At 36.3% G+C, this 26748-nt stretch overlaps 2 protein-coding genes across 3 annotated transcripts; both read left to right on the top strand.

The window, feature by feature from the left end:
• On the top strand, positions 1-25961 carry LOC121733281. Of its 2 annotated transcripts, XM_042123496.1 has the most exons (19): positions 1-64; positions 11890-12050; positions 13445-13576; positions 13889-14068; positions 15026-15400; positions 15487-16183; positions 16453-16586; positions 16811-16969; positions 17082-17260; positions 17353-17485; positions 17571-17685; positions 19875-19949; positions 20025-20152; positions 20243-20452; positions 20933-21137; positions 21288-21439; positions 23423-23632; positions 23984-24191; positions 25950-25961. In XM_042123496.1, exons 1-18 carry the CDS (start codon positions 46-48, stop codon positions 24161-24163), a joined length of 3444 nt encoding a protein of 1147 aa, XP_041979430.1. In that variant the 5' UTR covers positions 1-45; the 3' UTR covers positions 24164-24191; positions 25950-25961. The 2 variants fall into 2 exon arrangements, with proteins under 2 accessions (XP_041979430.1, XP_041979429.1); XM_042123495.1 differs by lacking the exon at positions 25950-25961 and having other exon boundaries at positions 23984-24334.
• Positions 17793-19233, top strand: LOC121733087 (arginine kinase; the record flags this gene model as incomplete). Its single annotated transcript, XM_042123191.1, has 1 exon — positions 17793-19233. A coding segment is annotated over one exon (1371 nt), but the record flags the coding sequence as incomplete, so codon positions are not given.
• Positions 25962-26748: the final 787 nt, after the last annotated feature.

The raw sequence follows: 26748 nt of genomic DNA, 5'->3' as shown, positions 1-26748 counted from the left end.
TACCGCGCTGCGCGAACGTCACTCGCGCTGCCTGTACACGACGCGATGGCCGCCAAGACGACAGGTATTTTTTTTAATTACTTTTTTATTAATTGTGAATAATGCAAAGTATGGATCTTTGTAAAAAAATCAAGCTAGATTACTAAGTACATAATTATAATAATTCTTACTAGACGAATTTACTTATATATTATGGTTAATGGTTTTTTTAACTACAAAACCAAACGTGTCTATTGATAAAATGAATGTAAGATACGTTAATTATTGTAGTGAAATTAAATGAAATCTAAAAGTTTTAGTTTGCCAAGCTTTGAGACTACTTCTAAGTTTTTACGAGGTATTTAAACTTTAAAACTTTCAAGTAAACTTGCTGACAATAATTTATTTATCAGTTTACTAATTACTTATTACCTGTCATAAAATAAATGCCATTTTCATATTTTGCTACTATAATTTTGTACTAGACCTTCTCGTAACTCCATACTCGCAATAAAGAAATATAATTACTTAAGTATAAAATAGTACTATCAGAGAAGTTGATTCCTATGTAGTTAAACCCAACCGACAGATCACAATTATAGACTACCAGAATCTGATAGCAAAAAGTGAGAAAAGAAATTGATTCTAGCAAAACCGGGGTAATTGGAATAAAACATTTTGATCCTTTTTTTCCTTATAACGGCTGTCCCATTCATTGTCAAATATCCCATCATTTTTATATATAAATATAAGAATTATGGGATATTTTTGAAAATCTGCCATCCAAATTTGAAAATTACATTGAATTGACATGAACTGACGTTGCCCGTTGGTCTGTCAACTGCATAGGAATCAATTTCCTCGATGGTACAATAATCCTTCCCTGTGGTCCATTTTATATTTGTGTCAAATTTCATTAAAATTAGTCACTTAGTTTCTGTCTAATAAAGACGAAAACCTTTTATTTTTTAAATATAATTCCGTAAGTAGCATATTATAAGTAGACTACGTCGTACAATTTAAATTACAATACAAAAATACGCGTCATTAATGATAATGACGCATGTCGTTTCGCGGGAATAATATTTTAAAATTAACATCAATTATAAATTCCAACTGGTTGACTCTTTTTTTAATCCTATTTTTAAAAGGTTCTAATAGTAATTGATCTATAGAAGTAGGCCAATTAAAATCGACTTCTTTTCATCTTTCCTGGTACGGATGTAACACGAAGCAAAAAACGCCACCTCATTTCCAATCTCATCGCGTAATAGTCTCAGTTTGTTTGTATCCAGTACATAAAAAGATACTAACAATAGTTTAATACCGAGAAACACACAAAAGCTTATATTAGATTAGGAATAACAATAGTCCCTAAGAGTCAGTTTATTACGATGCATTTATAAAGCAATAGGGACATGTTTTGACATTTCAATTTTATATGGCTATTATGCATCATTGTGTCACGTCCATAAAGTTAATATACCTAGCGGAATAGAGCAACAATCTCGAGCTGTCAAACGAAACCGAAATTGGTTTTCATCTGTGTGAAAAATATGTGTACGTATACACTTACACAAGCATGATTGAACATGAATTCTATGAGATTAAATTGTCAACGTGCGGCACGTGCCGACTGGACGTCAAAAAGAGTGCTGCTGTCATGTATCACACGTCTCTTTTTACCACGCAGTGTTACTGATAGTGACATCTCGCTTGCTCACGCCTTTGTTTCTCTATTCCGCTAGGTATATTAACTTTATGATAGGGACATGTTTTGACATTTCAATTTTATATGGCTATTATGCATCATTGTGTGATGTGTCACGTCTCGTCATAATATCTTGTTTTACAGTCAAAAGCCTTATCATCATTCATCTGATTAACTATTAAATTAAACAGGAAATTGGTATGGTTATATTTAAATATTTCAACAAAATTCAGCCAACAGTAACAGTGAGTCTCAATTAATTAATTACCGAAGAATATTTTGCACAAACCTTACATTTTGCCGTGAAGAATGTAAGCGTTCCTTCCTTAGGGTTTTTTATTTAATTTAATTGAGACACAGTTTCGTAAAAACCACTTATTACTTTTGAAACCTTATACAATATCATAAAAAAATATAACTTTCATTTTCAAATTCATAAAATCAATAAACATCATATTATATATAAAATTCTCGTGTCACAATGTTTGTTACCGTACTCCTCCGAAACGGCTTTACTGATTTTTACCAAATTTTATATGCATATTCAGTAGGTCTGATAATCGGCTACTGGCTACTTTTTATATTGTAATGTGCATTTGTTGAATAAATAATAGTAAATTATTACAACTCGAGACTGACGGCGACCATTGTTTGTGCGACGGGATAGCGATGGACGTTGCCATGGTGACATACTTCAATAAAATAATATTATGGGCGCAATACTTTATATGGCAAAACAACGTTTGCCGGGACAGCTAGTACATATATATTATAATATTATAGAAATGGGCTTTACGAGTGTTTTAGTTCTAGACATAAGTTGTGTTTGTAATTTATGTATTTATTTTGCGGTTCATCGTAGTAATAACCTGTTTTGTCGTAATTTTCATTTTACTGCACTACGACCAGTACAGTAAAAATGGTCATACATGGAATGTATGCATGTAACGATGCCATAAAGTTTTTGTTTGTTTCATAGTAAACAATCCTTTATGGTTCATTTTTATTAGGGTTCATAACCAATAGGTAAAAACCATTCTCTCCTTGTTGATTGCGAAGTTGTCTATTGTCGTCAATGAAATAAAATATATATTAATTTATTATTCGTAGATTCAATATCAAAATATAATATGTGATGGGTAATCATAGCTATGAACATTATTGTTGCTGACATTCCGCTGCTTATATCTGTCCGTCTGTCTAAGACCTGGCCCCTTGGAAAAGTCCTTTTCGTTAAAAACGATGACGAAATTCGTTATCAAAATGTATGGAATTTGACATTAGTATTCGCAAGCGAAATGTCATTTAGCGATGACTTATGTCAAACCGCATACATTTTTATAACGAATTTCGACATCGTTTTTAACAAAATATACTTTATCTAAGGGGCCAGGCCCCTATAGCCGTTCTTGAGTTACAGCCTGGAGACAGACAGACACACAGACAGACAGACGGACAGACAACGAAGTCTTAGTAATAGGGTCCCGTTTTTACCCTTTGGGTACGGAACCCTAAAAAATAGAGGATTCAATGAAATACACATGTTTTAGTATTGATTATTTAGTACGGAACCGGTGCGCGAAGTGCTACTCCCACTTGGTCACTATTTTTCATGTAAAACGTAGTAGATAGGTGCGGCTCATTAGGGTGGGGTTCGCGTGAATATATTTAGGTGCTTATCTAACCCCAACCCATCACGTTCAGCCAAATTGAATGGGTTTGGATTTTTAAATTGACTTTTTTCGCTTAACACGAGAAACTCTATCTACTCTTTGTTTTCTTTTTTACTTTTCTCTCAATGGAAGTTTGAAAAGGGGTTAAAATTTGTAATTAAAGTAAAGCATAAACAAAAGATGAACTTTTTCAATTTCATTATTTTTATTACTCAGATATAAAAAAAAACGTGTATACAAAGTACACAGTACAGTACAAGTATCAGAAGTGACACTTCTGTTCAAAATCGTTACGGAGAGGTGACGTGATATTATTATTTCGATCCTCTCATCAGAGTAGACAGAATTATGTCTATTGTGCTCTCATTCATGACCTTGAAATTTCACTCTTAACGCCTATGATATTCTATTATAAAAAAAGGCTTAACGCGCCCAAAGAAATTTCAATTCAAAAAATAAAATAAAAATATATTTGGACAACTAGCAACTTTCAACGAATCTATTAACATAAATATTAAGTCGATGCTTATCTATACTATTAAGTGGAATTTTACTCACTCTCCCCAAAATATCGTGAATAAATCACCTCTCGCCCTCTTTTACTAAACCTTTTGAAGTGCGAGGGAATTCGGTAGCGCGTGTTTCGACTGTGTTATGATAATCTCAAATTAGAGAGCTCTGAGCACGCTAACTTGTTGCTTGCAAAATATAAATAATATCCGCAACATCTTAGAGATCTTAATATTTATTACATTTATTGAATTTGGTGTAGAATAGTGCAAAATAAAAACCTGTAAATGAGCAATCAGTAAAATTGTATTATTTACATTAACTCAAAATCCAAGAAAGAGCGTAAGTAATAATAATTATTTAAATCTTCTACTATCAGGATCAAGAAATAGAACATGATTTTTTTCGCTTCTTAGCGAAGCGCTACGTAGTACGTAGGGCTATGCGTCTCTACGCTCCTCTACGAAGCGCTACGAAGTGCTACGTGTCGCTACACTACGAAGCGCTACGAAGTGCTACGTGACGCTACACTACGAAGCGCTACGTAGTGCTACGCTCCTATACAAAGCGCTACGAAGCGCTACGTGACGCTACGCTAAGAACCGCTACGTAGCGCTACGTGACACTACACTCTGCTACGTTTCGCTCCGTTTTACTTCGAAGTCGTTTACGCGACTGTATTTTTAACACGCTTTTAATACCTTGGGCTGTATATATATGCAACGAAATCTTCGTACACGGTTTTTGGCTATCGCCAGTAGTCTAATTAATTTGAAACTTTGCATACGTATTAAGAGCCAATGGGAATGCAATTTTTTTTTAATTGGAAAAATTATTAATAAAAAGCATTATTTTTAGTTTTTACTTTAAATTATTACTTACTTAAAACTTTAAATTAAGAACAATAATAATGTTTTAGAATTCACTGTTCTTATTTTTCTTGAATATTAAAAATCATACATATACCACACACACAAGCGACAAAAACTCTTTCGAATAAATATGATAGACCATAAGTCATAATACTAACATACATAACACTGATGCTACGTATGTCCTACATATGTGGGTGGTGGGTGTCGGTCGATACTGTCATTAAACATTAACGAAATGTCTGTCTGTCCGCAGCAAGGTCTTCCCTTAACCACGAACTTGTTATTGATTGTCCATGTTTTCATTAACCTAATAACATCGATTTAACTGAAGTTGAAATGAAAGTAACTGAAAAATTGATTTTTAAAGTGAAATGTTTTTACGTGATCTTGGGATTTGGATTGTTATTTTAAAACTGTAATAGGGATAGTTAAAGATAAGGCTTTGAAGATTTACTGAAAGATAAATTACTGAAACTTGCGAATTGCTGTGGCTTGGTCTACAAACTGAATTTAAGAGGATACACCAGGGGCTAGAGAAATGAAAAAAAAGTACGTGTAATATCTGTAGCTGTCTCCCTTACCTCAAGCCTATACCGCAGAACGCGATAGAGACAACTGCAGAAAATCAACGAAAACTTAACCGATTTAAGTACTTTTTTCATTAAAGATTAAAGAAAGGCTTGAGCTGTGTTTCTATTTTTTTTTTGTATAATCTAGCCAAATCTGTTTTCTGGATGTTTGAACACAGCGGAAAATCTGGGCATTTTTTTGGGTTTTTGAACATTCATATCTTATTTAATAATTAAATTATGAAAAAAAAGAAAACATAGGAACATTGTATTAGTGGCCGTAGATATTCAGGAAAAAAATTATAACTCTACTAGCATTATCCAGGGAGGAAACAGGGGACAGCGTTTGTATGGAAAAAAAGGGCGGTGTGGACTCCTCTTAAAATATACTACTCGACCAAGCCAACTAGACGACTGTCAAATCATGCTCTCTCGCACTTATGCATTGCTAGCCACGTGCGTAAGTGCGAGAGAGCAAGCTTTGACATTCATCTAATTCGCTTGGTCGAGTAGACGAAAACAGAGTTATAAATTTGTCGTGTCTGTCTGTCTGTTTGTCTGTGTATGAGTGTAGTATGAGTCTGTCAGAGGCAGTGTTCAAACGGATAGACCGATTTTGTTCTAGTTTTTTTTTTGCTTTAAAAGATGACATGATCGAGAATGTTTTTAGCCATACCTAATCTATCATCATCAGCTTCTAAAAAAGCAGATTTTATTAAAATTGGATCAATTATTTAAACGTTACGAGGAAGCAGACTAACCAAAGATAGATTTTTTTTAGAAATATGGGGGCAAACGAGCAAACGGGTCACCTGATGGAAAGCAACTTCCGTCGCCCATGGACACTCACAACATCAGAAGAGCTACAGGTGCGTTGCCGGCTTTTTAAGAGGGAATAGGGGAGGGTAAGGAAGGGAATAGGGTAGGGGATTGGGCCTCCGGTAAACTCACTCACTCAGCGAAACACAGCGCAAGCGCTGTTTCACGCCGGTTTTCTGTGAGAACGTGGTATTTCTCCGGTCAAGCCGGCCCATTCGTGCCGAAGTATGGCTCTACCACGTAGATAGACAAACTTCCACATTATAACATTAGTACAGAATACTCAGCTATGCAGGTATTATGAAATGCAAACTTACAAAGTAAATGCGAATGCCACTGTAAACGCATTATCGGCCGAGAATAGACAACGCGATGGAAATCGATTCCAATTAATGCATGTGCTGTTTTTTATTCGATTGTAATCGAAAACCTTGAACCGACATCGATTTTGCTTTGTGTTAACTGAAATAAAAGAGTTATCAAGGGCTCAATCGTAACAAAGTATCTAGGACTATAAATTAGGTGCCACTATCGATGTCTGAAGATAATGAATTTCTAGAAAACCGAGCTTTATACAGGTAATGGTTTATACAGGGTGTAGCAAAACTAAGTGATAATACTTTAAAGGTGGGTACTGACCAACGTTACGAGGTGTATTAATGTAACTTACTACTATCACTGCGAGCATTCGTACAGTCAGTATCAGCGAGCATACGTTACTCGCCGTACTGACTGCACGAATGCTCGCTGTGTGTACATTACACCTCGTAACGTTAGTCAGTACCCACCTTTAGGGTGTAATATGTGTCCCTGTGAAAGTACCACCAAACTTTTTTACTTTTCTATTGAAAAAATCATGACGCACCTGCCCATACAAAACACACAACTCTATATATAAGGGACTCATACACAACCTAAAATATTATCACTTTGTTTTGTTACACCCTGTTCCTTCCCTCATTAATAAAAAAGGTGCATAAAAGGTCACTGTGTCTGTCATGTGACGTTTCCAATGTGTCGGACAAAGACAAGCAGACCTTTGGTATTCACTAGAAGGAGTGTCTAAGGCTGCGTTTCCACTGAAGCGGAGCGGAGCGGAGCTTAGCGGTGCCCGAATTGACCAATCGAGCTATTCCAGCAGATTGACAGCGAAGATTTCGAGCATGGTGATCGGTCAATTCGGCACCGCTAAGCTCCGCTCCGCTCCGCTTCAGTGGAAACGCAGCCTTAGCCGTCCCCTAGATGATCAATTGTATTGTCAATATCACACTTCAATTTTATTAAACAGTTTATTTGACACTTAGATTGAAGTCGCGCGCTGTTTAATATCAACCCTAGACGGTCAATAATGGCATAGGAACAGCCCAATGATAAAATTTCCGTGCTCCTAAATATCCCTATCCTCAAATGTTTTTTTCTTTTAGATATCCCTATGTTTAAAATATCTATTCCTAAATAGACTTAATTTCAAATACATCTACTCCTTGATATTTATTGTTATCAAACAATTCCACTCTGGATATTACTAATTTCAAAAGTATTTACTTTGATATGTATATGTTACGCTCAAGACCGAAAACGCTCAGTGAGCGAAAAAATGGCTCACAACGCGTTGTGGTCATAGTAAAACGGCCACGACGCGTTCTGGTAATCACAGAAATACCACAAAGCGAAATTCGTGTCGTGGCTGACGTCCTATTCGACCACAACGCGTTGTGGTAATCGAGAAAAGCCATGACGCGTTCTGAGCATTTAAAAACAGCCACGACGCGAAACCGTGTTGCGGCCCTAATGAAAACGGCCACGACGAGTTCTGAAACCAGGTTAGTTACTCAGGAGTAATTTTATAGTGCCCAAGTGTGTGCGCAATACACAAGAGCACGTTACGCAGGAGTAATTTTAAAGTGTCCAAGTGTGTGCGCTATACACAAGAGCACTCTGGTTTCAATGAAACCAGGCCAGTTGAGCAGAAGTCATTTCATAGTGCCTAAGTGAATGTGCAATACACAAGAGCACTCTGGTTTCAATGAAACCAGGCCAAGTACGCATGAGTTATTTTTATAGTGCCCAAGTGTGTGCGCAACACACAAGAGCACTCTGTTTGTTACGCAGGAGTTATGTTATAGTGCCCAAGTGTGTGCGCAATACACAAGAGCACTATGGTTTCAATGAAACCAGGCCAGTTAAGCAGGAGTAATTTTATAGTGCCCAAGTGTGCGCGGAATACGTAAGAGCACTCTGGTTTCAACGAAACCAGGCCAGTTACGCAGGAGTAATTTTATAGTGCCCAAGTGTGTGCGCAATATACAAGAGCACTCTGGTTCCAATGAAACCAAGCCAGTTACGCAGGAGTAATTTTATAGTGCCCAAGTGTGTGCGCGATACACAAGAACACTCTGGTTTTAATGAAACCAGGCCAGTTAAGCAGGAGTAATTTTATAGTACCCAAGTGTCTGCGCAATACACAAGAGCACTATTCTTTACTCTCATAACCACAGGAGCGCTGGCGAGAGATCAGGTGCAGGACCGACTTTTACACGCGCACACACGTGGGCACTATAAAATTACTTCTGCGTAACTGGCGTGGTTTCATTGAAACCAGAGTGCTCTTGTGTATTGTGCACACACCTGGGCACTATAAAACTACTCCTGCGTAACGTGCTCTTGTGTATTGCGCACACACTTGGGCACTATAAAATTACCCCTGCGTAACTGGCCTAGTTTCATTGAAACCAGAGTGCTCTTGTGTATTGCGCACACACTTATTTTTTTTTAAATGAAATAAGGGGGCAAACGAGCAGACGGATCACCTGATGGAAAGCAACTTCCGTCGCCCATGGACACTCGTAGCATCAGATTAGCTGCAGGTGCGTTGCCGGCCTTTTAAGAGGGTATAGGGTAATTATAGGGGAGGGTAGGGATGGGAAGGGAAGGGAATAGGGGAGGGTAGGGAATAGGGGAGGGTAGGGAAGGGAATAGGGTAGAAGATTGGGCCTCCGGTAAACTCACTCACTCGGCGAAACACAGCGTAAGCGCTGTTTCACGCTGGTTTTCTGTGAGAACATGGTATTTCTCCGGTCAAGCCGGCCCATTCGTGCCGAAGCATGACTCTCCCACGTATAAACTTGGGCGCTATAAAATTACTCCTGCGGAACACGGCCTGGTTTCAGAACGCGTCGTGGCCGTTTTCATTAGGGCCACAACACGAATTCGCGTCGTGGCTGTTTTTAAATGCTCAGAACGCGTCATGGTTTTACTCGATTACCACAACGCGTTGTGGTCGAATACCACGTCAGCCACGACACGAATTTCGCTTTGTGGTATTTCTGTGATTACCAGAACGCGTTGTGGCCGTTTCACTATTACCACAACGCGTTGTGAGCCATTTTTTCGCTCACTTCGCGTTTTCGGTCTTTGAGCGTAACATACACACTCCAAAACATTTCTACTCCTAAATACTACAACTCCTAAAAATTTGTATTGTAATTATTTGTACTGCGATTAAATCTACTCCGAAATAGATTTATTCTAGAAAAAAACTTTCTTCTAAGAAATTTCTACTCTTGTGTTTGGTGGGTAACAGTTGATTTTTTCTTTATCTAAAAAAATTTTCTTTCTCTTTTATTACATTTATTCTTCTTAGTTATCGGGGAATTACAATTAAAGTGAAATTATAAAATAATGATAAAATGTAAACAATGTTTTTATTAATAAATACATCGTAATTATAATGAGACTTAAGATCAATTATGTAAATAATAATTTTAAGAATATTCCAAAATTAATTGTATAAAACTATAATTGTGCCTAGAAAGATTCTTTTATGCCGAAAAAATTAGATAACCGAGGAGTTCCGAGTAACCGAGAATTTCTCAGTTAATAGCTCAAAAAGGCTCATGAGTATTGTTGATACTCCAAAATTAATTGCAGTTATTGTTATGTACGGGAAATTGCTACGTTTTAAAATTATATACAAATACATACAATCAATAAATAAAGTCTATATTTTTTTAATGTAATTTGCACAATAATAACAAAAATGAACGAAAAAATTTTAAATAACGCGCGTAAACAATTATCTAAATTTAAAAATCATCTATTCTCCGTTACCACCTGTAGCCTCCGATTCCAAAACCTATCTTACGTTACCCACCAAACACGAGTAGAAATTTCTTAGAAGAAAGTTTTTTTCTAGAATAAATCTATTTCGGAGTAGATTTAATCGCAGTACAAATAATTACAATACAAATTTTTAGGAGTGGTAGTATTTAGGAGTTTTGGAGTGTTTACATATCAAAGTAAATACTTTTGAAAATAGTAATATCCAGAGTGGAATTGTTTGATAACAATAAATATCAAGGAGTAGATGTATTTGAAATTAAGTCTATTTAGGAATAGATATTTTAAACATAGGGATATCTAAAAGAAAAAACATTTGAGGATAGGGATATTTAGGAGCACGGAAATTTTATCATTGGGCTGTTCCTATGCCTCAATAATATTACTATACTATAATCGCTCAGTCCTGTCTCTAGCGGTTATCGGCCTTTCGTCTACCACTGTATTCTAATTTTACAGATGTAACGATATCTATCGCATCGTTTGTATGACAAAACTTTCAAAAAATTTCCAAATTCAAATGACCGCGTGTATCGTGGTAGAGCAAGCTAGAGGAAGCGGGACCCCGCCATGTATCACGAACCTTTTTTCTTACGAATTATTTTTCTGAGTATAAATAAAATAATATGAAGTAGAATAGAAAAGAACAGAAAATTGTTTATTTATTTTGTGTATCTTAAAACTATACTTAAACTTAAAAACACAATTTATGAAAACTATGTACAAAAAGGCGGTCTTAGAGTGAAGCCAAATGAGCGTAATTTGTGAGTTGAGAGAATACCAAAGTTCAGTACCCCTCGTCTAAGGTAGGCTCGTCAAAGGTACTCGCGATAAAACAGGAGTAACTTGAAATTTTGGATTTCTGTATATTATGACAGCTGGTGAAAAATATATTTTTTTTATTTTCTTGATATTTTTGTGTAGTTTTCATAAATAAATAATGATTCCCTTTTATCGGATGATATAATTTATAAACTGTTTATTTAACATGTATAAACTACGAAAAACCCAATATTTATGAAAAAAAATTAAACCGAGTTTTTCACAAAAATATCAATTATTATCATAATTGCAATAAAAATAACATGAATTTGCTGATAATATCGTAATTAAGTAAATCCAACTTCAAAAATTGCAAATTTCTGAGTTACGACGCTACGTATTTGGACGAGGTATTATGAAACTTCTATCGCTTCGTTTTCTGTCACGATTTGTATGGAGAACGATAAATTACGTCAAGATTTTCTGAAACCTGGTAGCGGTAGGGTGAATAAACGCTAGAGACAAGATAGGCTGAGAGCACTACAAAATTGCTCGTCTAAGGGTCCGCTAATATAATGTTTAAATATCGAGTCGATATTATCCATTTATAGCAATAAAAGTGCATGAAGTGATGAAGCCACACAGTTTCAGTCAGGGCTGTAATAAAATAGTTCAATGAAGCCACACTTTGATTTGTTCAATTCTACTTGTAAATTCATAACTTTTGTTGGATTATAACATAATCGTTTTAATCATAAACCTACTTTTGACCAATCTGACCAAACAGTTCTCCGACTATACTAATCAACATTAACACAGTTTAGTTCCAGTTATACATTTTTGATAATTTTCCACATCCTTTCTACTTCCAGGTCTGGTGGTGAAACGCCACAACATCCGCATCTGGTGTCACGAGTGTGACCTGGGGCGGCTGGCACGCGTGGTGTGGACGGGCCAGGGTGGGCGGCTACTCAGCGAGGTCTCCAGTCAGCCTGTGGTCAGGAAGTTCCTGGAGGCAGTGCCTTATATAATGGTAAGATGACCGGTTTATTGTCTGTGTGAAATCTGTAATCATGAAGGTTGTTTGCAGAAGTTTTGATTCGGTCGAGATGACTTGATAAATAAAACGTGTGCCCTCTAACAGATATTGTGTATAGTAATATACAATGTGTCCCGACACCGGTGTCCGATCCTTTAATGTCATGATCTGTGGCATATTTTATCAACAAATTGGCTCTCAATTTTTTTCTCTCTCTCGCGGTTGTAAAATGGCAGCCATTTTAGTTTTTCTCGAGCTTTCACACTAATCTGACTAGTACTTCTCATGTTAATATCCTATGAAGATATAAAAGGTCTCATTTGATAGCTAAACTTGTGGACTACACTTACACAGGCAATATGTTATAAATTTCGTGGAATTAAACATAGAAAAAACAAAGTTTAAGAAAAAAAAAGTGTATTTTTTAATTAATGGCTTTTGTGAAAAATCTAACACATTAAACTGGTTCTTTTTTATTTTAAAAAGAAAGAGGAGGTTTTTATCTTAAATAAATTATTTACTTCAATGCTCGAAGTGAGATAGTTTAGAAGTTATAACGATTTTCCTATGAAGCAAAAAAACAATTTTTTTTTTCAAAAGTTAGAGAAAAAATAAACGAAGTCATGATTTATGGCATATTTTAGTGACAAATTGGCTTTCAAATATATTTTTTTCTAACTTAAAAAAAAATAATCTCTGGCTTCATACTAATCTGACCTATACTCTATACTTTATAGGAAAATCGTTATTTAACTTCTTAACTATCTGACTTAGAGCATTGAAGTAAAGAATTTATTTAAGATAAAGACCTCCTCTATCTTTTTAAAATAAAAAAGAACCAGTTTAGTGTGCTAGATTTTTCACAAAAAGCCATGAATTAAAAAATACACAATTTTTTTTCTTAAACTTTGGTTTTTCTTTGTTAATTAAACATACGAAATTTATAACATATTGACTGTGTAAGCGTAGTCCACAAGTTTAATTATGAAATGAGACCTTTTTTATATTCATAGGATATTTACATGAGAATAACTTGTCAAATTAGTGTGAAAGCCCGAGAAAAACTAAAATGGCTGCCATTTTAGAACCGTGAGAGAGAAATAAAATTTGAGGGTCAATTTGTCGATAAAATATGCCATAGATCATGTCATTAACGGATCGGACACCGGTGTCGGGACACATTGTATAATACAAGTAATCAATCACGTGGGCTTTGGCTTGAGCATACCTGCACCTCGCTCGCTCGAGAGATCTTTCTTATGCGGCCTCCACGCATATTTCCACAAAGTAAATACCGCACTACACAAAAAAATATTAGCAAGTCAATTACTCTGGAAACTAAAAAAAATATGATATTCCACAAAAACTTCGCACCATGTAATTTCCAGAATACAATCCGTGACATCCACGAGGCCGTGATCCAGAACAACCTGGAGAGGGTGATGAAGCTGAGCGGGGACCCCGTCGTGCCCCAGATCCTGTCCAGTCGGGACACACACAACATGACCGTTATGCACAAGGTAACACTTTTATTAATTCGTAGGTGTATACGAATTAATAAAAAAGGGGTTCTCATAGTAAACTATGAGAACCCCTTTTTTGTCGCCGAGAAAATGCTTGAAAATGCACCTTGCGGTGAATCAAGATTGTTCAAACGAAGAAGTTCAAATTAAAAAAATCTACGCATTTATTATGCAACAACAACTTTGTTTATTTATTTAAACATCTATAATTTAATTACAAAAAGTTATTAAAAATAGAGCGTATATCCCAGTTACAAAACAATTTATTTTACACTACTCATGATCATGAATATTCTTTTCAATTTCTAGGCAGCGGGTCTCGGCTATAACGGCATACTCAAGTACCTGATAGAGCGGTTCCCTGAAGGTATTAACGACGTGGACGATGACGGCAAGACCCCTCTCCACTACGCAGCCACAGTGAGGGATGACCAGCATACTTATAACACCCTGGTCAGCGCCGGAGCTGACGAGAGTATTGTTGATAACGTAAGTGATGAAAACATGGGATTGGAATAGTTGATGCGCTATGTTGGAAGCTCTCAGATGTTTAGGCTATTTCCTAGGAGCAATATGGGCGAAGGAACGAAATTATTGTTGAATAGTACGCAATTAACATCGTCCCAAGTCTCGAACAAATTGCAGCACTTGTAGGAGTCATGCGTACATTCAAATTTAAATTTATTGTTTTGGTGTCATTAGTAAATTATATGGAAAAAAATATCATTTTTCTCATCTCCGGGCGGAAAACGTCAACTTTCTTCCCGCTACGCTTACCAATGTTTTCCACCTCCATCGATGAGAAAAAATAGTATACGCACCATGGGCAGTAAATAAGAAAACCTCAGATCACATGTTTGTTGACCTCGGCTTCGCCTCGGCCAACAATTATAATATGTGATCTGAGACATTTATATTTTCCTGCCCTAGGTGCGTAATGTACTATTTCTGATTTCTGTGACGCCTCTAGTCCACCGACGCATTCGCATGCGGCAGCGAAAATTGTCAGCAAACGGTCAGTAGTATGGCAGAATTTCGCATACGCTTTGTCTCGCTCTCTAACTTTAGCTTAATACATCGATCGTGCGAATCGCAGACACAATAGATTTTCTATTGTTATGTGGCAGCCGGGTGTCGCTTGGGGATTGATGGGTTAAATGAATTAGTTGCGTCCTTGTAGGTATTATTCCGCAAGGAACTGCGAAGCCGTCGTTACACAGACGCGAGCTGTGAGTTATTTTTTATTGTCATGCATGATTATGTCAGCTAAATTATTTAAGCTAATGTTAGAGTGAGACAAAGCGTATGCGAAATTCTGCCATACTACTGACAGTTTTCTGACAGTTTTCGCTGCCGCATGCGAATGCGTCGGTGGACTAGAGGCGGTAACAATGTTGCATTACGGGTGTTTTTGTGAATAGTTTTTAAAATAATTTATTATTTTAGAAAAACAAAACGCCAGGCTATTATGTAAATAGAACAACGGAAGTTGATAAAAATATATTTAAAAATTTACCTGAGGCACCTAGAACGCCATCAAGCGCATACCCTGCTTCTTGGGATTGGAAAATCTTAGACGTAGAATACGTACCTGATTTACATGCGACTAAGAAAACAAATAAAAAGAAAAATATTAAAGCATCAAATGAAAATATTTCCTCGAAAAACAATACTACCACTACTGATAATACAGAATCACATGTAAGTGGAATGAAGGGTAGTAGCACTCATGAAATAATAAGCACATTGCCAGATTTAGATGATAACGAAAAACCAAACATCACCAATGGAAATGATAAGCATGAGCATGAAAATAATCAGGTGAGAATTGCATGTCTTAAACACGGCATGTAGAATTAATTTGCGTCGCTTCCAAACATTTGCATGAAATATTTTATACATTTTAGGTAGCAAATGAAGATAAAAATGACCAAGATCAAAATAATTCTGACGAAATCGAAGAAAATAAAGACGATGCACAATCGCAGAAGGAACACGTTCCTGAAAATAAAGAAGAAAATCACGCAGACCATACCAATAATAATGAATCTAAGGTTAGTCCTAAAGAAGAAAACAGTACTCAAGAGACAACTGAAGAGATTGCAAAAGAAGAAAATAATGAAATTGAACCACAAGCAGATAAAGTAGATGAATCTGACGAACTAACTAAAAATGAAACTGAAGATAATGACAAAATTAAAGCGTCAGACATATATGGCAGTGATAATGTTGAAATTAAGAACTCTGTCGAAGAAAGTAATGAAATTTTAAGTGACCACGATCATGATCATGATCACGATAAAAAAACTAGTCATAAAAATGCTGATAAAATTATTGAAAAAATTGAAAACAACAAAGATGTAAATGAAAAACAAGAAACTGAAGAAGAAAATAAGGAATCCACGTTAGATAATGAAAACAATTCATCAATTATAAATAAAGGAAACGCTCGTCAACATACCAAAGAGTTGAGACACAGCGCTAAAAATAGAGACGATATTGCCAGGATGAATGAAGTGAATCAAAGTAAAAGTCAACAGAATCTATCTAATGATTTAATCAGTGTGGAAGGAGAGGACAAATCAAATTCTCCGATCGATGAAGGTAATAGATGTAGTAACGATAAAGATAATGATCATAACGAAGATGATGATGACGTACAAGTTGAAGGAAGCTCTCACCCTGAACACAATAACTCAGACACTACAAGTACACCAACAAGACAAACAATTAGCAGTGCCAAAAGAGGGGAAACAAACACCTCTTCTGGTTCCACACAAGACATGTTATAAACATTTAATCTATTTTAGCATTTATATAATATGTAAGGGTCCCTAACGAGTTCATTATTTTTGATTATTTTGCTGATTAAGGGAACCAAACCAGCGGTCGAAATAATCAAGAAAATTTTATAGAGGGTGTAATAAGTAGTGAAGCTGAGCAAGAGACATTAGATGCAAGCATTTCCCAAAAAAATGAATCTGTAAAGGAGGAAATTTTAATCGTTGTAAGTATATTCATTAAAACATGTCATATAGTGGAAAAGGTAATACCTTCATATTATCAAAGTCAATTGTGGTGTTAATAGAATAGTAGAATATTTGTAGCACATTCCACGAACACTCAGACACCCCTTCAATTAAGTTGCTAGCTTTTGTTTGTGTTGTAAAGATAGCAATATGTCTAAGCATGCTTTTGAATATTATATTTCATACATTCTTCTTTGTGCAGGACAATGAAATTGATCCCGAAGTAACTGACTTAATAAATACTGCGAATATGGAGATGTTGGCTACACTAGTTTTGAATGGAGAAGGCGCGAGATTAATGGGTCGATATTCAGCCAATCAAGAGTTGCAAGCATTTTTAGAAAATGTACCTGTATATATGGTAATTACGACAAGTTATTTGAAATTAACCTTTGATAACATGGGTAATATTGAGTTATTCTTAAATCTTTTCACTCGCATTGTAAAGTAACACATTCTATATTCTTTCCTAGAAAAAAATTAACAAGGTGCATATCGCTGCAAAAGATGGAAATCTAAAAGACCTTCAAGCAGCATTAGATAGAAGAAAATTTGCTATTGCGCGAGACCCTATATCACCTAATGGCGCTACACCCCTACATGTAGCAACGGTTTTTGGGAAAACAAATATAGTAAAATACTTAGGAGGCAGGTAAATAGTTTAACACAAAATAAAAAAAAATCTTGCATGAAATTTAGAAACGAAACGAATAATTACGGAACAATTTTTTTTTCACTTTTTAGGTTCCCAGAAACCTTGTCTGCAGTTGATTTTGAAGGACGCACATCATTGCATTATGCTGCAGTGTTACCTGATAATGGTCATTATTATAATTTACTTCAACAATTAGGAGCTAATTCTAAAGACTTGGATGATGTAAGCAAAGTTGTAAATAGCTAGTGCATAACACGGTAAATAACAATATGACATAATCGTAATAACCAATATTATAATTTTAAAGATGGGGCGATCAGCAGAAGACTATTATAAGAATCCAACATTACTTCCCATAAATCAATTGCTGTCTGATTTTGGTGTAAGTGAAGAAATAGCCAAAAATATTTTCTCTGATAAAGGTAAAATCTGTTTTAAATTTTAATGATTATCACGAATCAACGTTCATTTTTGTCAAGTCATAATATAAATGATATAATATAACTTATAATAGCTTTAATTACTGTATTCAGTGCCTAACGATCAAGTTTCATCTCGGCGCACTTTGGATACTCCAGAAGCATTAGAAACACTGGAGCGATGTTATAGACTTCTAGCATCAGCTAGACCATTGCGTACACCTCTCTCAGCCTCTTCGAATAAAGCTACGCCTCCAAATGTCTTAGGAAGATTTCTGAAAAAAGCTGTTTTCGATGATATACGGTTTAGATCGACCAAACTAGATCATGATTTATTTGATGTCATATGGCCGGCAGTAAAAAAATTACCAGATAATAGAAATATTGTACAAACTGTGGAGGAAGATTTTCCAGGCGGTGTTGCAGCACCAGATTACTACGTATATGATGTTTTTCCAGAATTTTTATTACCTCTTATTAAAGATTTACATAACATCAACGGGCAAACTGAGCTAGCTGACCACCCTCCATCAGATTTTGTAAACAACAAACGCTTGCGAGACGTATCGGACCCAATTATAGAAGTCAATGTAGATCCCAGCGAGGAATTTGTTTTATCGGGCACAATCGAATGCTCAAGGAACTTAGATGGATTCGAATTGCCGATTAAATTAAAAATTGGAAAGTTGGAGGCAGTCGAAAGGATAATCACCTCTGTACTATTACAGGAGGATTTCGCAAAAATAATTGAACAAATAAATCCTGAATCGGACCAAAAAGGTGGTTCTTATTATACTTTAAATGAAGTCTTAGAAAAACCATCTGAAGTATGTGCTACTCTAGCATCTTCGGGTTTGTTGATAGCGTTATGCGACAGAGACGAGATTGATGATAGTAGTCGCCTACACGGAAAACATTGGCCTTATGGTCGTGGAGTTTATGTCAGTGACGACAAGACTGTCGCTATTTGGATTAACGTACATGATCATTTGCGTGTCATTACATGTACACCCCTCGATTCGCCTGGTGAAATAGGATTGACATTCAGCAAAATATCTTACATTATGTCTTATTTACATGATAAACTTGATTTCGTATGGCACGAAAAGCTTGGGCATCTGTCGAGTCGGCCTACATTTTTAGGAGCAGGAATCAGATTCAGTTTAATTGTAAGCTTTCCGGCGTTATCTAAAGATCCTGATAATATCAAGAGCCTATGCGCTATGAGAGGCCTACAATATAGGGAGACGTTAAGTCCTAACATAGCTAGAATTAGTAATTACCAGAGCTTGAATACGACTGAGACAAATTGTTTTAATGACTTTGCTACAGCTTCTTCGAATCTTCTACATTTGGAAAAAGAGTTGTCGATGCAAAATACTGCGCACATTGCATCGATGTTTACTAATATCTTCAAGAGAAAAAGAAGCAGCATTATAGACATCGATGGCACGGAGGACAATACATCGCAAAAGAAATAATACGCTTATAAATTAATTTAATACTGTTGTATTTTAGTGTGTTTAGGTCTTAACATGAAGTACTTTTAAATGTTGGAAAGATAAATTGCCAGTTGAATGAAAAAGTATATATCTAAATAATTTTAGGTCAGTATCTAAATTATACCAACATTAGAAACATTGTGCGTGTTCAATCAACAAAGTTGTGTGTCCGTTCACGCTTTTTCACTTAATAAAAAATAGAAATCACGCACACATCACCATGAGGCACTTTGTCTTTCCAACACTGAGCTGATGTGTGTCAAGCATAGTTCTTTGCGTAGTCACCGAAATTGCTACAATATTGCTACCATGATGATGCGGTAATAATTTTAAGCATTACTTACAAAGAAATTTTAAAAAATGAGTTTTTTGTTAGGGAATTAGAAATTGCTGTATGATAATAAAGTTTCTTTGTCCACAAAAAAGGCATCATTTTTATTTCAGTACTGTGTTCCGAGAAACCATTAGTATCCCGTATCAATAATAAACCACCACCAAACAAATACGTTACACGTCCGCATTAGTAATTACTTCCGTTCAATAAATCGATAAAAAGTTAATTTGTTATTGAGGACACCACTTTTATCCATATCGTTTTACCGTTCATTTGCGCAGATGGCTATTTTCCCTTATGACCGAACGTGATGCGTAGGCCTATGTGAAGGTTACATTGAATATTTAATTTTTCAGGTATTAGTCAAACCACTAACGGCCTGACCGCCACTCCTATATTTCATACCGACGAGGGCAGATATCTCGCTAAGTGTAAGCTTTGTTTTTAATCTTTAATGGATAGGCAGGGGTATGTGTACGGGGATGAATCTGATCCTCTTTTTGCAGCTCTCGGGGATCCTTTAATCAAAGGTCTGACCGAGGTGGCCAATATCAAACCGAAAGATCCAGTTGCTTTTCTTGCGTCGTTTTTGCACAATTTTCCTGAACACGAGAAGCCTCGAGTCGGAACGCAGGTCAGATTTCAATGCCCTAATTTTTAATCAGTTATGGACATTTTCTCTGGAAAATATGTCAACATATTAAATGAAACCTATTTTTGTCAGGAATCAAACATATTGGTAACGAAAGGTGGACCCGAAGTTGAGAACGACCATCCACCTCCAATAGAAGACAACATGGTAGAAGACTTAAAACAAAAACAAAGGAATAGAACTGCTACTATACCGAACCGACCTATAGATGTGATAGCCGTAGATCCTGATGTCAGGAAAAGTCCTGCCGCACCAGAAGTAGCACTTACGAGTGACAATAGAGTAAGTTGAAGAATACAAACAGTTTCTCGTCCAAAACAGAACTGAATATTCTTTTGGGTCCAGATATTATGAAAGTTACTTTAATGCTAAGTACTCACATACGGTATTACTAGATAGTTTTACTCCAAATCGAGTAAAGATTATCGTGTGGACCGCAAAACTCACAGTCGGCTCGATGGAATTAAATAAATATAATTTCCTTCAAACTTACTCGACGTGAACCCGAGCTTTAGTCAAGCGAGTGAGTTTTGCGGTCCATACGATAATTTTTACTCGATTTGGAGTAAAACTATCGAGTATCAAGTAATGCTGAATGTGTGGACGAAAGCCCAAACCGTAGTTTTTACTCTAAGTGATTGCTCCATCGAGTAAAACCGTATGTGAGTACTTAGCATAAGATTGAAAATCATCACTCTTATCCCTATCTGGATGTTATGATTTAAATTTTTAAAGAAAATTCCATTTCCTTCATTCCCTCAGGATGAACATGGCCAATCCATGTTGCACTTCGCCGCCGCTCGAACGCACAGCAACAACGCTCTGCTCCAGATACTGCAAGAAGCTGATGTGAGCTTGGGCTTCAGGGACGAACTGTACCGGACGGCCCGCGACATCTCCATTCAGGCCAACGTCTTGGACAACACCGCGCAGATCGACAAATACGTGCTGCAGTTGACTGCTCGAGGCAAGGAAAAAGCAAAAGATACTTTCCTACTAATTAATCTGGAGGATATTGTAACTGACGTACCTAATCCAGAGTACGATGCGACAAACGCATCTTTATCTACACTTTTCAATTTGAAGCAAACAATTCTAATTTAAATTTCCTACTTAGGGAACACGGATAAAATAATGGAGCTGCTGCTACTGGGGTACGACCATATCCTGGACGTGGTGGACGACGAGGGAGTGCCCATAGCGGAGGTGATCGGGCAGAGAGGGGATAGTGAGATGGGAAACCTGCTAGCTTCCATACCGACGTTTGAAGTAAGTGCAGACTGTAGAATCACTAGAATCCCTCATTTTCCCTCTTAGTGGTTCATATCACATGAAAATGGATTCACAAACTATTGGTATGACAACCGCATACCAGTAATATTTAGGACATAATGTATTATTATATGTCCTAAATATTACTGGTCGTAATATTTAGGACATATAATAATATATGTTTGACATATATTATCCCAATATTATCCCAATATTCAAAAGTGGTGATAAGACAGATTGCAGAAATTATCGACCTATAAGCATTCTTTCCTGTTTCGCTAAAATATTTGAATCTTTAGTCTATAGCCATCTTTATAGTCACATGAAACCACTTCTTTCACACAAGCAACACGGTTTTATGCAAGGTCGATCAACAGTCACAAATTTATTGGAATATAAAAATTACCTCTGCCAAGCTTTTTCTATTGGTAGCCAAGTAGATGCTGTATACACTGATTTTACGAAGGCCTTTGATAAAGTAAATCATCACCTACTTTGTCGTAAATTAGCATCTTATGGTATTCATGGGAACCTGTATAGATGGATATGCTCTTATCTAAAGAATAGGAATCAACTGGTAGCGTTGAAGGGTTTCATTTCCTCACCAGCCAATGTTACATCGGGAGTACCCCAAGGTTCCCACCTAGGGCCACTATTATTCGTGATTTTTATAAACGATTTAATACTAGAACTGTCTTGTAATTGTCTATTGTACGCAGATGACCTTAAGATTTTCAACTTGATAGCTAAAAATGAAGATTGCTTGGCCCTTCAGCGAGACATTGAAAAAATATCAGATTGGTGTAAAGCAAATCGTATGTACTTGAACGTTGGTAAGTGCTCTGTTATCTCATTCACTCAAAAACGTAATAAAATTAACTGGATATATAGAATTGATGGTCTAGCGCTTAGCCGCGTTCAAGTTGTTAAAGATTTGGGTGTGTATTTTGACGAGAAACTTTCCTTTCGTATTCATTATGAACACATTATACGCAAAGCAAATCAAATTCAAGGATTTGTCTTAAGGACAACTAAAGATTTCAAAAAACCTAACAGTACTCTATATCTATTCTCCACTCTCGTTAGGACTATCTTAGAGTACGGGAGCCCGGTATGGTCTCCAAATTATAAAGTTCACGTAGAGGACATTGAGCGTGTACAAAGGAAATTTGTCAAGGTTCTTTTCTACCGTTATAACCCCGGACGTTCCAATTTAAATTATCATGATAGGCTAGTTAATCTCAAAATACAGACTCTTGAGAATAGGCGCATCTTTGCTGATCTTCTTTACTTCTATAAAATTATACATAATTTATTAGATTCACCTAACTTACTCTCGCATATTAACTTCAATATAAAATTTAGTGCTCGTAGAGCAAATAACATAAACCTGTTTGCCTTGCAAGTCTACAAAAATAATATATCCTATTTCAACCCTTTAACACGCATGGCTCGCCAATACAATAATTATTCAAAACAAAATAAAAATTTAGACATTTTTGATAAACTAAAATCGTATATAAAAATTGTTAAAGACATCCTCCATATCACATTAGAAGGTTCCAAATAATCTATTTTTAGTGTTCACCTTTTTTTTTATATAGATCGGTAAATTATTATGTATTAGTTACTGAGCAAATGTTATTGTTTGCAATGTATATTTTTAATAGTGTGCACATGTGTTACCTTACAATCCAGGTCATAAACTGTATTTATCATTTTACTTCATTTTGATTGTAATGTGTTTTGTGCAATAAAATAAATAAATAAATAATAAAATATATTATTATATGTCCTAAATATTACTGGTATGCGGTTGTCATACCAATAGTTTGTGAATCCATTTTCATGTGATATGAACCACTAAGATAATATTGTTCTTATGAACAATATTGCCAACAATGAATTAGACTTCAATAACAATTCTAGGACTTAGCTACTCGCCTTGTGGAAGCATAACCAAACGGTACATCTTTTAAGGAAACACGAGACGCTGTACACAGAGCAGCCCGTTCCGGAAACATGAGTACCCTCAAGAACCTTGTAGCAGGGGAAGGGGGACGCACCTTGGTCCGCGCCCGAAACACATTCGGTCGCACCGTGTTGCACACCGCAGTGTTGGCACAGAAGGAGGAAATTGTTGCTTACCTGGCTGAGAAGTATCCGGAGTTGCTGACGATAGGGGACAATGTGAGTACTTAAGGGAATAAACAAAGAAATTGTTACAAGAACTAAGATATTCAAATGACACAATGTAGTACCTATTTATTCCTGTAAACGGAAGAGCAGAAACGAAATGGATTAGGCACTATTAAAGTAATATTATTGGTTCATTGGTTATAGGTGGGCCTTCTTATTTTGGTCTCATTACGTCAAGGTCAGCCCAGATCATGAACAACTTTGACTTGATACAACCCGACAAAGTAACGTAAATCTGTCAACTTCATTAATATTTTTAGCCTATCAATTTAAGATAATTGATAATCTAAAAATATTATTGAAGTTCTCTGTGCTCTTGTCTAACTCGAGCTATCTTTACAGCTCGAACGCACGCCATTACATTATGCGATGGGCGTCGACAAGATGGAGTCCCTCAGCCACGTGCTCATCAAAGCCGGCGCTAAACGCGTCATAAAGGACTTGAAGGGTCGCCAGCCCTCCTACTACTTCATGAACAAATCCGATATACTACGGCTAAAAGAGGAGGAGGAGGCTTATTAAGTGCCTAATTTCACCAACGTCTGAGCCTGTAGCCAAGAAATTTACTTTATCGCTTTGTTATAGAATCGCCGATCAAAATTTATGGAATTAACAGTAGACGAGTTGAACATCAACTTCATAAATTAACGAACGCTTATGTCAATTCCATACATTTTGATAGGAAATTTTCAAAAAAAAGGATAAAGATAAGTTCTTGGCTAAAGGGCCTGGAATCGTTAATCGAAAAATTAAAAAAAATAATGCCTTATCTTTCAACAATAGGAAGAACGAGAGGTGATTATCATCGATAAACGATTTAAGTCGTTGGAAAATTGGTCCTAAAGATGTTTTTCAAAAAGTTATGGAGGACTACATCTTGTAAGTTAGTCAATGTAAGTTGCGTGGTTACAATACATAAATTATTATAATATGGAAATGTCCCCCTTAGCTCTAGAAATATTTCTTACTTTGTAACACCGAGAGGCCTTATTAGATTGTATTTGAGTCCAGAGGCTTAATGAAAGATTATGGAATCTTAACCCGGACTAAGAAATTATGTATCCATTTTAAAATATCGTCTTGAACATTATTTACGAGAAATAAAAAAAACCAAGACACACATTGACGCACAATTCTAAAGATGGAAAACCTAAAAATAACGACATAAAGATTATCATTTACGAGCTTTTGCCCGCGGCTTCGCTCGCGTTAAGAAGTATTATTATATACAAATTTTCATCCCCTATTTGAACCCCTTGGGGTTGGAATTTATCAAAATCCTTTCTTAGCGGATGCCTACGTCATAACATCTACCTGCTTGCCAAATTTCAGCCCGATCCGTCCAGTGGTTTCGGCTGTGCGTTGATAGATCACTATGTCAATCAGTCAGTCAGTCACCGTTGAGTTTTATATATATATAGATTTTAACAAATAGAGGTGATAAGAACAAAGAAATGAAAAGTTGATTTACTATTGGAACAGTCATTCGGAGCTAAAACAGGAATTATTTTGATAAAAATAATAATAATAATAATGAACTCTTTATTTGCACATAAAAAAAAATACAAAATGCGAAAGAGAAACAATTTTTAGGAAGAGCGCAAATTGGCGGTCTTACCGCTTTAAGCGGTCTCTACCAGACAACCATAAAAAAGGATATTTAAAAAAGAAATGAAAGGAGTATGACAAACAAAGTCTCTTAAAACTAAGTTTTTTTTACGTAAAAGATATAACATATAAAAGTAATGTTTTTATTATTCGTAGTATTATGTATATAAAATAAACTACATAATACTTACGATTTACACATATAAAGCATATATGTGTAAATCGTAAGTATCATGTAGTAAAAATACTTGTATATGAGAAATTTATTAGAATGTCAGAAGAAGGAATATTGTGACTCTCTAAAATGGGAGATTTTGTGATAGGTGTATAGGTATATAGGTAAGTAAGCTGAATTTTAAGAAGACAATTGTGTACTCTATGTAACGAAATTTCAGTATTTTCCAACGTTTAAAAGTGCTATACTTGTTAGTTTTTAAAATCAGTGTTGTGTTTAGAAGTGTATTTTGCATTTTGCAGGATTTTGTATTTATCTTTAACAGAAAAACAAATAGTTTGTGATAATAATACCTAGTAGGTACCGAGGTAACAAAATGTTGTTTAGATATTTTTCATCAGTTTTTTGAATAAATAGTTTTCGTATGCGTGATGTGAGGAACCGTCCAAACCCTGGCTGCTTGAGGGCTTAGAGCAGGTACACATTGGACGTTTTGAAGCGCCCAATGTGTACCGGGCCTTAGAGCAAGTCCACACGACGCGTTGCGTCAGCGTTGCGTCGACGCAGCGCTGCCGTTTGACGCACAGCCGGCCGTTGCATCATCGCAGCGTTATTACGAAGCAGTCTCGCTGTGTTCAAACCAAACTGACTGTCAGCCGCCGAAAGTAAGCGAATGTTACGCAGTTTATTGTATTTCCATACATATTTTTCGTTCACACCTAACCGACAATGCGTTATTACGCTAGGCGTAGGCGCGGACATTTGGCGGTCGATTATATAGCACGTCACTACGCTCCGCGTAATGGCTACGTTGCTACGTCAGCTATAGCGTATAATCGGCATACTGTGAACGAAAAATACCGTTTATTTTCACGTTCACAATAGGGCTCACAGTGAGCCTGCTCACATTCGGCGACTTATAGTCAGTTTTGTTTGAACACGGCCTTAACGTAAACACCCCCTCCCGCTTCGTCTCGGGGGCTGCTGTCCGACATGTGTGCGTTGCGACGACGCAGCATGCCGTGTGAACACCTTTGTTATTTGTACGTAAAAAAACGCAACGGCAACGCTGCGTCGACGCAACGCTGACGTATCGCGCCGTCTGGACTGGCTTTCATATGCGTCCGCGCTAACAGCCAAACCGCTCGTTCGCGCGATATAAATCTAGCATTACCAAATTGCTACAGTTTCCATATTTGGTCGCACAATCGATCATGGTCATGGTACCGTAGCAACTTGGCTAAGTGTTATGTTCATTCACACAAACGTTTTTGAATTTGTTTGGTTAAATCCAGTAAGAACTATTCAGACCTACTATTTTTTT

Source organism: Aricia agestis, chromosome 13, assembly GCF_905147365.1.
Source record: "Aricia agestis chromosome 13, ilAriAges1.1, whole genome shotgun sequence".
Lineage (NCBI taxonomy): Eukaryota > Metazoa > Arthropoda > Insecta > Lepidoptera > Lycaenidae > Aricia > Aricia agestis.
The sequence above is the reverse complement of the archived record's forward strand: the minus strand, read 5'-3'. Positions and strand labels throughout refer to the sequence as shown.

Coding starts and splice junctions, on each gene's coding strand:
- LOC121733281 (XM_042123496.1), top strand. Junction 19,950..20,024: donor GGGCAGATATCTCGCTAAGT/GTAAGCTTTGTT, acceptor CTCTTTTTGCAG/CTCTCGGGGATCCTTTAATC. Junction 20,453..20,932: donor CACTTACGAGTGACAATAGA/GTAAGTTGAAGA, acceptor TCATTCCCTCAG/GATGAACATGGCCAATCCAT.